The sequence below is a fragment of the Acomys russatus genome, chromosome 14 (genome assembly GCF_903995435.1).
Source record: "Acomys russatus chromosome 14, mAcoRus1.1, whole genome shotgun sequence".
Lineage (NCBI taxonomy): Eukaryota > Metazoa > Chordata > Mammalia > Rodentia > Muridae > Acomys > Acomys russatus.
Window position 1 is genome coordinate 44572906 of NC_067150.1, and position 15506 is coordinate 44588411.

The 15506-nt window shown below is 39.3% G+C and overlaps 2 protein-coding genes across 2 annotated transcripts in view; one reads left to right on the top strand and one right to left on the bottom strand.

Moving 5' to 3' along the window:
* Ddx10 (DEAD-box helicase 10) overlaps window positions 1–15506 on the bottom strand; it is a 135713-nt gene that overhangs the window by 82471 nt on the left and 37736 nt on the right. The window lies entirely within an intron of this gene.
* Window positions 2141–6157, top strand: LOC127198696 (40S ribosomal protein S20-like). Its single transcript, XM_051156764.1, has 2 exons — window positions 2141–2204; window positions 5741–6157. The coding sequence occupies exons 1-2, from the start codon at window positions 2141–2143 to the stop codon at window positions 6130–6132; spliced, it is 456 nt and encodes a 151-aa protein (XP_051012721.1). The 3' UTR covers window positions 6133–6157.

A 15506-nucleotide genomic window follows, 5' to 3' on the forward strand; every position in this document is an offset into this window, starting at 1 on the left:
CAAATATGCAATTACATGTTGACTAATTTTTCATTTTAAATAATGTTTTTCATGAAGATAAGAAGTATCAAGAACAAAAAAATAAGATTTAGGGAGAATGGCAGTTTCTAAGACGACATAGTTATGGGAATAGAAAGTTAAACAGTTCTGTCAAATCTAAGCAGAATCATAAGACAATTAAGAGAAACTTCTTTATTAAGGCAGCTAAAATTAGTTTTAAGATCTTATTTATTTTATGTGTGTATATGTCTACTATGTCTGCTAGGTCTGCCGTGTGTGTGTGTGTGTGTGTGTGTGTGTGTGTGTGTGTGTGTGTGTGTAAGTACCACAGAAGCCAGAGGAGCGCATCAGATCCCCTGGGAGCTAGAGTTACAGGTAGTTGTGACCAGTCTAACATGGAAGCTGTGAACTGGACTCAGGTCCTCTAGGAGGTACTCTTAGCTGCTATACTCTCTCCAACCCCAAGATAGTAAGAATGTTAAAGCTGGTATTAACAAAGATAAATAGCCTTTTAGACAAAAACCCTTGAGGGCACACCTGGCCAAAAAACTACTAGCAGTTGAACAGAAGAACCTTGATAAATATGCAACTTATCATAATGAAAAGTGCCAAATACATAAATCTGCTACGAAATCCCAAAGTAGTCTCCAACTGCAAAACTATGGTCACCAGTAAATATTTTAGCCAAATAATTGAACAAAATTATACTAACAGATGTAATTTAAACAAATAGGTAGTGGGACAACTGAGTTTTTATAAACATTCTGATATCACACATGAATCGTAGGAGACTAAACATCTTTTATATAGGTAGAAAAGAGGCAGAGGATAAAAATTAAGGTGACTGAGGGCTTTTTTTGTAGAGAGAAAGAAAGGCATGCTGAAATTTATCTGCGAAAAACAAACTGCAATCTTTAAAAAGCCACACCCCTCCCCTAACACAGCACCTTCTCTGCCCATATCCTAGGACAAACTACTCCACAGAAGTTCACCATAGACCCAAGCCACCATCAAATGTCCTGCATTTACTTTGTTCAAATTTTTCCTATATCAAGAGAGATCATTAATGTATGTCTGGGTATGTGCGGAACTACAAGAAAGATTATTTTACCAAATAAATGACTTTACAACTTAGTCATTTTTCAACTAAGAATAATAAAATTGGAGAAACCAAGAAAGAGTGATGTTGACTGTAATTTGCTAAAACATAATCACATTTTCTTCACTGTAAAGTTAGGAAAAACCTAGTGGGCATCAGAATCCATAAAGAAAGACTATGTGGATAAGTACTCGGCAACAGGAGAACATTACCTTACTTGTCTCACCCAGGCTGCACTGTTGGGGGCCTCTAAATGAAGCCGACCTGAATCCTGCAAACAAGTATTCACAGTGCACTACTGGAATAGCAAGCAGACCTATGAAGATGTTACAGGGACAAATTTACAAATTTAGTATTAGGTAAAACAAAGATCAAGTCAAGTCTGTATCTTAAACCAACAGACAAATCCAACTACATATAAAAGCATAAATAAACAGCACTGGAATAAAGTACCCAGTAAAAACACAAGATCAACTAAAAATAATCTCTAACTTATTCTGTGTACTCATTCTCACAATTATTAATATAAAATATCATTCTGATTGTAATCTGATGAATGCAGTTGAAGAATACACCTTGATCTCAGTGAACTTGACATCTACATGTATGTAAGACCATATGTGCACTGATATGCCTTCTATGTCAGCACCATCCAGCATTCCATGAGCATTCTAATAAACAATCTCTGGCAGAATTATTGCCAAGTCAGTTTATTTTTTTAATCAACACAAATCATATTCAATAAAACTTGCTGTAAATTAGCAATCTAATAGTTTGAACAAACATCTTTAAAGCAGAAAACTAAAGAAATACTAAAAAGAAAAGTATAGCCAGGAACTAGTGTGTCTGTGTGTGTCTGCGGGGGGAGACATAGAGAGAAAGAGAGAGAGAGAGAGAGAGAGAGAGGGAGGGAGGGAGGGAGAGAGAGATCTAAATGGAATCCATTTAGAATGGAGAAGACAGAGGCCAAACTGGACATTTATTGTCAGCAAATGAATCATCCAGTTCTGAGAACGTGTTACATCTAATCAAAGGGGCCCCATGGGAACCTGCAAACAACCCAGGCTATTGCCAAGGCTTTTGGTTGCTCTCGTACAAACTGACGGTAAGGCCAGAGTGCTGAACACCTACACAACTCACTGTACATGAAGAGGTCGAGCTGGTGCCTACATACGAGCCTTCACTCCTACTGACTAAGTGTTCATGGTACTGGATGAGTCTGTGCAGGATACCAAAGGAGAAAAGAAAAACTAACCTAGCTACAAAACCTTAGATCAATAATGATGACCCGCCTGCAGGATGCACTAGTACAACAGAAGCACAAAGCCTGTGGAACTAATGAACCATTGTCTCGTCAGATTTAAGGCCACCTGCACGAGGTGAAACCCATTCCCCAACACTGCTCAGATGACCAAGAACCTGAAACTAGATAGCTCAGGTACCTAGGGAAAAGCCAAATATTAATGTTCTGCTAAATTACTCCTAATGACATTCTGCTATACTCACAGATCTTAGTCATCATCAGAGACTGCAGTGGATCATCTGATGCAATAGATGAGAAATAAATACTGAAATACACAGTTGGACAATGTGCAGAGAGAGAGGGAGAGACCTTGGACACACAGCCCTAAAAGGATGTCTCCATCAAATTCCTCCCACAGAACTCAGAAAAGCCTGCGTAAGAAGAGGAAGAAAGATTTTAAGAGCCAGAGGTGATGGAAGATACCAAGGAAAAAGGCAGCAGAGCATATGAACTCAGAGACAGTGGCAGCATGCACAGGGCCTGCAGGGACTGAGAAGATGAGGTCTCAGTGCTGAGAAGGCAAGTGGACACAAGCTTCCACTCTTAGCCCAGAAACTATCTTAAACTGATAACCTCTCACAAATAAAACCCCAGTGTTCTCAGCATAGTTCCACCAGGTATACAAACGCTCTTAAAGGTAGGCCCTAGGCCCAGCAGTAGACAGCCAACAGAAACAAGTGGCATCTTTGGAGGTTCTCTGTCTTACACTGCTCTCAGTTTCTGTTTTATTTTGCTTTTCTTTTAACCTTATGGATCTTTTACATATATATTACAGTTTCTAGTTTTTACGCAATTTCTGTGTTTGCAAAAGTATGTCTTTGCATGTAGATATGTGGTGGGGTTTTTTTGTTTGTTTGTTTGTTTGTTTCTTGGGTTTTGGGGGGGTTGTTTTGTTTTAGCCTTTTCTTTGGCTCTTATTCTTGTTTGTTCTGTCCTATTTCTGGTTTGTTTGTTTTTATTTTATTGCCTTCTATTTTATTAGGTGCCTGTTTATATCCTAGTAAGAGGAAGAAAAACGCAGGGTATAGATCTATCTGGCTGAGTAGGAAAATGGGGAGCATCAGAGAGGAGTTTGAAAGAAGGTAAACTATAATCAGAATATAGTAAATTTTTAAAAATCTACTTTCAATAAAAATAGAAGTATAATAGCCCAGCTACTTTAATTTCCAGTGGAATATCCACTGCGCCTAACACTGACTCTCATGTACAAGACAGCACGGCAGCTGCCCAATCCCTACCCCAAAGCCCTTGAGGAACATATATATGGCACTACTGTCCTCTCATATAATTCTTAACAAAGCCTGCTTCCATTATGCATACGCTGACAAGAGTCCATGTCATTGATCTTAACTTAAAGCCACTTTTCCAGGATGTTTATTGACATAGTACATTAGAAACACAGTGAACAAATCAAGAAATGAGCATTTTGCAGTTAATGGTTATAGTGCTCTCCAACACCAATTAGGCCAAGGTGGCTGATAATGTAGCCTAGATTCTCAATACCTTTGTATGTCTTCTGATTTTTTAAACAGCTTCTCTGTCACGTGCTACCAAAACAAAATTAAATTTTTCCTACCATAATTTGGAGCTTTTCATTGTGGCTCTTCCAGAAGCCTGGCTCGTTCTCCAGCAGCCTTGTTAACTACCACTTTCCTCAACAATCAACAGGCCAAAAATAAATTTTCTAAAACTTATTTAAAATTAAAAAAAAAAAGAAAAAGAAAAATTCAAACTTCTATAGGAGTGTCTCTCACAGTGGTACTGTGGCTCATTTTCAAGACTAAGCTAGTAACACTGAAAATCTACCCTACTCTATGCTAGCCCTTTCTTCAAACACCTTTTTTCTTTTTTTAATTTAATGTGCATGGTTGATTTCCCTGCATGCATGATTGTGATACATAGTACCCAGAGCCAGAAGGGAGCCTAATATTGCCCTGGAACAGAGCCACCGTGTGGGTGCTGGGAGTGCAATTAGGGACCCTCTTAACTGATAGCCATCTCTCTGGCCCTCTTTCTTGAAACTTTTATTTGCCTTTTAAAATCTGCTTACTTTTGCTCATTCTGAAGTATTTAGATTTTACATTTTGTCCAAAATTCTACCTTATCTGCAAGAGACTCAGTCTACTAAAAGCTTATTCCACCATATCTCAAGTTACTATGCAAATGTTTCTTCAATCTTACTGTGTATGTTTATTGGTCTCTGAAGTACAGTGCTGAACTCAGAATGCCCAGAAAGGCCAAGGGCTAGACTGATCTTGCATGACTTTATATAAAATCACATCAAGCAAAGACAGCTAAGTGGCTCCTATGCACCTGTCAAGCTGAAACTAATACACTGCAACCTCTGGCACAACCACACTCAACCACACTCTCTTAGGTGTATATTCACAATCAACCTAGTTTCCAGTCATAACAGAATACATTTCTATCTTCAAGTCTTTCATTATTCATGACGATAGTCACTTGCTTTAAAGCCCTTATAACTAGAATTATTAGCAAAGTCCTTTCTTAAGGCTTAATTCCTGTCTTCATAGGCCCTTATATACCCTCCACTCAGATAGAAGTATTCCTTTAACATTTATGTTCTGTATCATTAACCAAACTAAAAACAAAGGCCTAATTGCACATCAAAGACAAACACGCACACAAATGTGGCAATACTCCATACCCATTAAGACAGCAATACATCACGTGATGCACAATGGTTAGTCATGAGGCTATGGAAGAACTAGAGCCCTCATACACTGTTGATAAGAGTGCAGCCACTTTGGAAAGCCATCTGACAACTCAAATTTTTAATCCTATATAACTGTACAAAAACATATTTGCTAGTAAAAGTATAAAATCCATTGTACAGAACTTCATTTTCAAATGACTATTTTAAGTGGATTAAAGTGCACTCAAATATACAGACTTTGGGTCTAGTTAATTTCAGTGTGATTTTCTTTTGCAAAAATTTTATAATAAAGTTTATAAATGAAACGGAATGGTTTTAATCCTATAACTAGCACTGGACTCAGCATTCCTACATGAATATTTCCAACAATAAATATCAATGCCCACACAAAAGCATACATCAATATACTTCCAACAGTATTATTTATAAATACCAAAAACAGTAAAATAACTTAAATGTACATTAGCTCATAAATGGATAAACAAAAGCAGTATGTCTGTAAAATGAATTATACAGCCTTAAAAGGTAAAGGCACTGATATATGCAACAACATGACATTTAAAAAATACTGAACTGTCCTCTCTGAGATGCGGTGGTGCGTGCAACGGAGCTCTGTTCACTCTGCTCCGGTCCTGACTCACCGCTGTTCGCTCCTGCTGAGGAACAAGTCGGTCAGGAAGCCGCGCCGCAGCCATAGCTTTTAAAGATACCAGAAAGACGCCCGTGGAACCAGAAGTGGCCATTCACCGAATTCGAATCCCACTCACGAGCCGCAATGTAAAGTCGCTGGAGAAAGTGTGTGCCGACTTGATCAGAGGCGCAAAGGAAAAGAATCTGAAAGTGAAAGGACCAGTGCGCATGCCTACCAAGACACTGAGAATCACTACCAGAAAGACTCCTTGTGGTGAAGGTTCCAAGACTTGGGATCGTTTCCAGATGAGAATCCACAAGCGACTCATTGATTTACACAGTCCTTCTGAGATTGTTAAGCAGAATACTTCCATCAGTATTGAGCCAGGAGTAGAAGTTGAAGTCACCATTGCAGACGCCTAAGTCAACTATTTTAATAAATTGGCTTAACCGGGAAAAAAAACTGAACTGTTGGCTCACCTCTGTATTCCAAGCACTCAGGAGACTAGGCAGAAGACTATCATAAATTCAAAAACAGCATGGGCGATATAGTAAATCCTGTTTTTAAAACGTAGCAGAGCAAAAGGGGGGGATGAAGGGAGAGTAGGGGAGGGGAAGGAAGAAAGAGAGAGAGAAGGAGAGAGAGGACACACCAAGTCTGTAGAGGAATGTTAATTCAGCACATGGCTGTTTTGGTAAGAGATCACATTCAAAGATCTTCTAGGTCTGTGTGATCAGCCTAGAATACAAATATGCCTTTAATCCAGGAGACAGAGGCAAATAGATCTGAGTTCAAGGCCGCCTGGTATAGAGCAAGTATCACGTAAAGAAAAGCTTAGATCAAGGTGTGGTGATACATGCCTTTAATCACAAATAAAGGTAAAGTCAGTTTGTAGAAGGAAGCACCCATGTTTGAAAGTGATGTCTAATTGGTGGCAGAAAAGGTAGTGAATCAAAGATGACTTGACAGACTAGGGTATGCCTAACTCTCACAAGAAGAGAGAGGAACGGGAAGCTACTTCAGAGGCAGTTTTTGAGAGAGAGGAGGCAGGACAGTAATAGAGAGATAGGTTGCCGAGAGAGCTCAGGTGAAGACGGAACAGGCCAGAAAATGAGAAGCCAGAAGATTAGAGCATGTTGCTGAGTTAGTTTGAGGCCAAGCAGAGCAATTCTGGGCTGAGAGAGAAGCCAGGTTAAATAAGTCAGCTGAGAGAAGAGTTTGAGCCAGAACAGTTGAGTTGAACCAGCCAGTCCAGAGCTTAGAAAGAACAAGTAAGGGTGAGCTCATTAAGCCGTAAGTCTCAGAAGCTGAAAATATTCGAGGCCTAGATCAGAATATACAGAATAGAAGCTTCCAGGACTAGGCCTAGGTTAGCAGAAGGAGGCAGTAATCCTCCCAGACAACAACTGAACCAGGAGAATAAAAGTTGCTTTTTCACAAGTCAAAGAAGCCGTTCACAAATACCACTTGTGATTACATTCATATGAAACATAAATAAATCTGATGAGATGAAAAATAAATAGATATATTTTACTTATACCTGGAGGGAAAGTGGGGAATTATAAAGAGATGCATTGTCTATTTCTTTTTTTGTATTGTCTATCTCTGAAAATATGAAAACATTCTAAAATTCTAGCCATGATGGCTAGAGATTGAAAAAAGAAAAATTAATGGACTATACACTTTCGCTGGATAAGTTGTAGTTATAAAATCTATCTCAAAAGTCTATACCAAAAAAATGAAAAACATAATAAAAGAAATGCAAGACTCTTAGGAGAAAAGAGCATTAGAAATAACCTATCTGCACCAGCCAAGGACAATACAGGCAGTAAAATTCAAAACCCTACCCAGATCTAGCCAACGGACAGGACATTCTCCACAGTTGAGTGGAGAGTGGGGTCTGACTTTCACACGTACTCTGGTGCCTCATATTTGACCACGTCCCCTGGATGGGGAGACCTGGTGGCACTCAGAGGAAGGATAGCAGGCTACCAACAAGAGACTTGATACCCTATGAGCATATACAGGGGGAGGAAATCCCCCTCAGTCACAGTCATAGGGGAGGGGAGTAAGGGGAAAATGGGAGGGAGGGAGGAATGGGAGGATACAAGGGATGGGATAACCATTGAGATGTAATATGAATACATTAATAAAATAAAATAAAATAAAAAAGAAATAACCTATCCAAATTTGTATCAGGACTTCAAAGTTTAGCAGAGTTCAACATCTAAATAATTTTACTTCTTGCAACAGAATCTGAACTATAAATGTTATTACCTATACCAAGGCATAGAAGAAAGTGAGAAAAACAGACAAAATGACAATACACACAGGATGCTGAGTGCTAAGATAACGGCAAAGAAACATCACCCAGGAAATACTGAATTATGCCCCCCTTCCCCTGCCAAAAACACGACCCACTGTTTCAGGGCCTTATCAACTAAAACTAGTGGTTTTCACATAGAAGGACCTGTACCTTTCTGGAATTCATGATGATCACCTAAACAATTGTCATTTTTCTATTCTGTGACTTGGAAGAAACAGACCAAAGAGGAAAAACAAGTGGAAATAGTTCTGATTTTCTGCTATACTATGTAGCTGTGCTGGCTAATCTGATGTCAACTTAACACACAAACTAGTTGTCTGAAAGGAGGGAACCTCCAAAAGATCCAGCTGTAAGGCATTTTCTTAGTTAGTGATTGATGGGGAAAGCCCAGGCCATTGTGGGTCATGTCACCTCTAAGCTGGTGGTCCTGGGTTCTGTAAGAAAGCAGGCTGGGCAAGGCAGGGAAGCAGGCCAGTGAGCAGCACTCCTCCACGACGTTTTGCGTCAGCTTCTGCCTCCTGGTTCCAGCCTGTTTGAGTTCCTGTAGTGACCTCCTTTGATAATGGGCAGCAATATGGAAGTGTATGCCAAGTGAATCCTTTCCTCCCCAACTTGCTTTTCGGTCATGGTGTTTCATCACAGCAATAGAAACCCTAACTATTTATGGTTGGACAGCAGTATACTGAGAGACCACCATCCATGCGCCAAGTTTCTGCCGGGCATTTTTCATCAGTTATTGTATTAGTGTTCAAAAATGTCTAGGCAGCATAAAGCCTGAGAAGGTACAGAGAAGGACCCCACCACCAAACATGTGTCCTTAGTGCCGGGAGATAAGTTTATTTTCTAGGCAAAATAAGAGACAATATCTCCACTGAGTGAAGGCTGAGCAGGATTGCTAAGCAGCCCTCTCACAAAACAGACTCTCCTAAACTCAGGTTTTCCCAGCTGGGGCCCAGGCCCACTCTGTGGGCACAATCAGCTCTGATCCACCTCTGCACAGTCCTTGTAGAAGGTGTGAAGCTGGCGAACAACTGTCCAGCAACACACCTTAGAAAGTACAGTAGGCTAATCTGTGAGTCTCGAAGAAGAGGAGGCTTGTGATAGTCCTAGAAACTATAAACATCGTCTCTCCTCAGTTACAAAAAACAAAAACTTTTAAAAACCAGATACATCTGCAATGTCTGCCATAAAATAGGGGTAAGTAATAAAAGGAAAACACAGAAAGGAAGAAAAGATAACCTAATATAAACAGTTCATTGTGTAACTATAAACACATTATAAATCTAAATGGCTAAGTTGATTCTAGTAGATAGACTAAAACGAGAAAATATTCTGGATAATAAAATATTCTTCTCTCCTTTCATGTGGAAGCAAGAAAATGCCTCAAATTTTCTTGTTGGGAGTAGAGATAGTCTAAACTTTACACTTTGATTCTCCAAGTTCTACTTGAGTAAAAAGTCAGGAAGAAGGCAACTGAAAAAGATCAAAGACAGCAGCAACACTGTCAAACCAGAGGGAAGTGCACTCTTCAGCAAGCCCCTGTTACGTACTCCTGGAATAGCCAACCATTCCCTGCAAACATTTTGAAATCCATACACCTTCCAAAATTAGTATTACAGAAAAGTAGAAAACACTCCTGTTTTGTTGTCTCCCATGACAAAAGCCAGCAGACATAACGTATGCTGGTGGAATAATTATTTTAATACTGATCACCCAGAAGATAGGAAATATGCCATTTCACTTTAGAAAGCAATCTTAAGAAAGCCTTATAGGGACTGCCACTGAGAAGTGATTCACAAATGTAGTAATTGATTCATGAAGTCTACTATGGAAGAGGCAGGATATGCACCAGCATGAATAAACATAACCCTGGCTGGCCTGGAACGAGCCAAGCTATAGTAAATGATTCCTATCTCGCACATATCTAATTCTTAAGAATATCTTCATATATTCCAGGACCATTTATAGTGCCCATTTTACTAATGTGTTTGTTTATGAAGCTTAATTTATATACAATAGTAATCCCTACCATTTTATACAACTGTATAAAACAATATTCTGTTTTCAAGTATGCCAATGAAAACCAGCAGATTCTATGCCGAAAAGTATATCAAAACTGTCTGTCACCTCTATTCTAACAGCTAGCAGGCAAGGCTAAAAAACAAAGAAAGAAATCAAAAAGGGCAACAGCTTCCTAGGAGAGGGGGCAATTATGCCAGATATTATCATGATCTGTTACCTACTTAATAGAGATAAAACTTTTTTGTTGAAAGGAAAGCATTCTTGGCTTGAAAATAAAAAATAAAACAAGTAAGTAAATAAATAATAAATTCATTTTTTAACTAAAATAATAGACAATTTGAATCATTGCTGAAGAAATGGAAAAGAACTGCACTTACCTTTTCCCCCTACTAGGGATAAAACAAAGTTCAACAAATGACATAAAAGACTCATTTAAGAAAATGACCTCATGCTACAAACAAGCATTACTGGTAAAAGATACTGCAGAAGGGCTAGGGAACAAGCTCAGTGGGTAAAGCACTTACTGACAAGCATGAGGTCCTAGGTTCACATCCTCAGAATCTATTTAAATGTCAATGGAGCACTGTAACCTTGTGACCTGGTTACTGGGTACTGAAAAAGCAGAATTCAAGAAGCTCATTGGCCAGAAAGTCTACCTGGTTCAGTAAAAGCCCCTGCCTCAAAGACACAAGGTGAAAATCCAGAGAGGGCACCAGCATCCACCTCTGGCTTCCACGTGCACCTATGTGAATGCTCAACTGTACAGGTATGACTGTGAAGCCACAGACATATGCACACACTCAAATAAATAGATATACCACATGCAAAAATAAAAATTAAATTAAAAAATGGAAAGACTGTGGAGCCTATATTAAGTACTACCTGATCTCAAGAGACTCATTTTACCAGACACTTCCAGGGCATAGTCAATACACCTGCCGAAGTTTTAAGTACTAATCTTTTTTTCATCCTCTTTCTCTTTCCTGGAAGGTTAGGGGTAAGTGAATAATTTAGACACACAGCTGTAACAAGTTACTGAAGACTAGGTAATTTATAAAGAATAGAAATATATTTCCCACACTATTGGAGGTTGAGCAGTCCAACATGAAGTCCAACATGTAGCTAGCATGATGTCTAGTGAAGGCCTTTTTTTGGTGTCCTCAAATGGCTGCCGAGGAAGGCCAAATTCAAATTCTCTAGTTGCAGAGAAGAAGATACAGCAAAAACCAAGGTAACAGGTACAAAAGCTTCAATATATCGAATTCAAGAGAAAGAGCCCTTGAGACTTAGCCACCTTTTATAAGCACTCCTCTTGCTGTTTTGTTAGCAACGCCTGAATTTAAAAGGACATACTGAAACCACAAGCAACACCCAACCAAGACTCTTCAGAACCAGTTGTGGTGGGGCCGTTTGTAACAGAAAATCCTGTTCATCAATGATAGCACCAAAAATATGGATACTGTAACAGTGCCACATTTTCTAAATGACAAGGCATAGTTTCAATCACTAAACATAATTTACAATGTTACAAATCGTTGTAAAAATATTATTACAAATAAAATTTGTATATAACACAAATGTTATACATATTCAAATACCCCACAATATTGTGTTCTATTCTTGGCCATATTAAATTGAAGAATCAAAAATTACAGAAGGTTTTATCACCAAAAGATAAAAAAGCTGGCAGTATACATGCCCAGGAGTGTACACCTTTAACCCCAGCACTGGGGAGGCAGAGGCACTTGAATCTCTACGTTTGAGGCCCGCCTGGCCTACAGAGTAAGTTCCAGGACAGGCAGGGCCGCACAGAGAGACCAGGACACTATACTTGTCTGGCTACACCAGCAAGTCAGGAACTCTCCCTAGTCCACCACACGTTGTAGAGTGCCCAGCCCAATGCTGCATACATGCTGTTACTTAGTTCACATTTGGCTGTGGTATGAACTAGATCTGGATTGCCAGTATAACATTCGTCACTTTTCAGTCAATTAGGACATTCAGAATATTTTTAATTGCCCCATCAACTAGCTATACTACAATCACAGAAAAAAATCCATTGTCTGATATTATATTTGAAACAAATGGAACATACCACTGCAGTGACAATTCTGGAATTATGGTTTCCTTTTTAAAAAAACACAGAAATATTATAAAAATATGTTTTCATTTGAATCTCAGGTGTGGGATATGGGGATGCTTCAGACTGTCCACAGCCACTGACTATGGTCTGCCTTGTGTTCTAGTGCAGGCGTGGTTTTGCCAGCGGCAGATAGTTTCTGAGATTGTGGGACATTTGGAATTCTGGGTGAGTGATTTTTGGTGATTGGGGTGGGGGTAGGGGGTGGTTGAAGATTGCTAGTAGTGATGCTCAAAGTAGAAACAAAAGAGAGAAATTAGATTAAAAGATCTCTACTTTTCTCTTTCTCCTCTATCCTTTCTTTTCTATCTAGTGGTAAAACCCGGGTGATAAAGGGTGGAAAAGGAAGAAGCCACAAAGGAGCGAAGGTTGGCTCCATACCACCCTTTGTCTATAGCGAGTTCTGATCTGGAAAGAGAACTTTTCAACAGCTGTCTCAGATACAGTTAAGCGGAAGTAATAACACCTAACAACTCTGCTCCTTCATGTACGCAAGCTAAGCTGGCTGCGTTATAATCATCAGAATAACACTGCCTAACAGACACAATGCCAGTCCCAATTTAAAAAAAAAAAAAAAGACCACTAACAGCTCAGAAAGGTGAACTATTATTTCCAACACCTAATACACAAGGACACTTGCTCAACTATGTTTATAGCAGTTTTATTCATAATAGCCAGAAACTGGAAACAACCTAGATGTCCCTTAGCTGAAGAATGGATAAAGAAAATGTGGCACATTTATGCAATGGAATACTACTCAGCTATTAAAAACAAGAAAATCATGAAATTGCAGGCAAATGGACGGAATTAGAAGATATTATCCTGAGCGAGGTAAACCAGACAGACCTAGAAAGACACACAAGGTAGGTACACATTTATAAGTGGATTTGAGCCATAAAGTACAAGACAACCATACTAAAACCCACAGATTCTAAGAAACTAAGTAACCAGGAGGGCCCAAGGGATGATACTTGAGTCTCATTCAAAAGAGGATATAGAATAGACACTGGAAGTGGATCAAGAGAGAGAACTGCATGGGAAAGGGCGTGGGAAAAGGAACAAGGACGGGGATCAGGTCGAGGGAGAGCAGGGGTTGGGAGGTGAGAGGGCTGGGAGAGAGAAGGGAAACAGGTTGGGAGGGCAACTCTGAAACAACCTGGAGACCTGCAACAGGGTAGGCTCCTGGAAGAATATTGGGGGGGTGGGGGGAGGGCGGATCACTTGAGCTGAGACTCCTAACAGCAGGGGATATGTAGACTGAAGTGGCCACCTCCTTTAGCCAGGCAGGACTTCCAGTGGAGGGAGGGGGACACCAACCCACTCACAAAAACATCTACCCAAAATTTACCCTGCATACAAGAAGTGCAGGGATAAAGATGGGGCAGAGATTGAGGGAATGGACAACCAATGACTATCCCAACTTGAGACCCACCCCACAGGAGAGAACCAACCCCTGACACTATTAATGATACTCTGCTATGATTGCAGAGCCTAGCATAATTGTTCTCTGAGAGGCTCCACCCAGCAGTAGATGAAACAAATGCAGAGAGACCCACAGCCAAACAATAGGCAGAGACTTGAGAGTCATATGGAAGTGTTGAAGAAAGGATAGAGGGACACAGAGAGGACAAAAACTCCACAAAAAAAAAAAAAAAAAAAAAATAGAGTCAACTAAACTAGGCCCATGGGTGCTCACAAAGACTGAACTACCAACCAAAGAGCATACATGGAGTGGACCTAGGTCCCCTACACATATGTACCTGATGGGCAGCTCAGTCTTCGTGTGGGTCCCCTAGCAATTAGAGTAGGGGCTGTCTCTGACATTGACTCTGTTGCCTGCTTTTGGATCACTTTCCCCTAGCTGGGTTGCCTTGTCTGGCCTCAGTGGAAGAAGACTCAGTCCTGATGCAACTTGAACTGCTAGGGCTTGTAGGTAGTGGTAGGGGTCTCCTTTTCTGAGGAAAAGGGAGGGGGAAAAGGGGAAGGTGTGATGGTGAGACTGGAAAGAGAGGAGAGAGGGGGCTGTTACAGGGATATAAAGTGAATAAATAAATAAATTTTAAAAATAAAATACAATGTTTGGGTGTACTTTGGGGAAAAAATGTAACAGCTAAAATGGGAAGCTGATTCAAATTGTAGAGCTGACATCACACTCAAAACCAACTGTCTTTAAAAGCTGATAAAGAATCAAAAAATATATTAACATGAACCCCCAAAATACTTTAAAAAGTAAAGGACAAAGATGAAGTTGAACTGAAATGGAAGGGGGCTGTCAACGACCTCTGTTTCAGAACTCTTGTTTGTATATACTACTAGGCAATGTGAAGGAATAGAAAAAATTTTTTCCTTGATCAGTGTCTCAAAACCTCATTAATGGCCCCAAAATGCTTGTCATATATGATAAATAGGACATAATATTTCAAAATTAGAGTTTAAAATGTTAGTGTTTTAGGAACTGGAGAGATGGGTCAGTAGTTAAGACCACTTGTTCTTCCAGAGGATCCAACCTTAGACCTAGCATTCTCACAATGAGAGGCTCACAACCATCAGTAACTGCAGCTCCAGGGTAACCAATCTCCTCGTCTGGCCTCCGTGGGAATCTGCACACCCATGAGCTCACAGATGCATGTGCATGTATGTACATAGATACAAAAAAAATAAATGAATAAACAATTACACATTTTAAATGTATTTCTAGATATTTTTGTTGAATTTGAAATAAAACAGGTTTATTTTTTACTTACTATTCTGGCCCAGGTTAAAGAGGGCCCATATCTGGTGACAGAAAGATAAAATTTTAATAGTGTGATAGAAACAGAATTTTAGATCATAATTAGAAACCACAAGTTATAAAGCTGGATCTGCTCCATCATTTAGAGCTAGTAAATTATTTATGTCTAAGCTTACAAAAATTCAATAATGCATTTCAATCAAATAATTCTTGTACGGCTTCAAAATGTCAATTTTCTATGAATAAACCTACAAATGAGTTACTATTCAATAATCATGTAAATAGACAATGAAATAGAAAGGGAATATGACAAAGATCAACATGACCATTCTGTTAGATTATTTGACAAAATAAACCAAAGTCTTTAAAATATATAGTATCCAGACAGGCCATTATAAAAAGAAAGAAAGCAAATTTTCATTGTGACAACAGAAACAAAAGCCCCTAACAAAGTATCTTTTAGTAAATATAATCCAACACTACAGTAAAGGAAAACAAACCATGCTCAAGTGAAGGTTTTTTTCCCACAGGAATTTAAACTGGTTCAATGTTGGGGGTAGAAACTAGTCAGTATACT

Excerpts from the sequence above, each read along its gene's own strand:
- LOC127198696 (XM_051156764.1), top strand. The coding sequence starts at position 2,141 with ATGGGAACCTGCAAACAACCCAGGCTATTGCCAAGGCTTTTGGTTGCT. Across the intron at positions 2,205-5,740 it reads TGCTCTCGTACAAACTGACG|GAACAAGTCGGTCAGGAAGC; the intron begins GTAAGGCCAGAG and ends GCTCCTGCTGAG.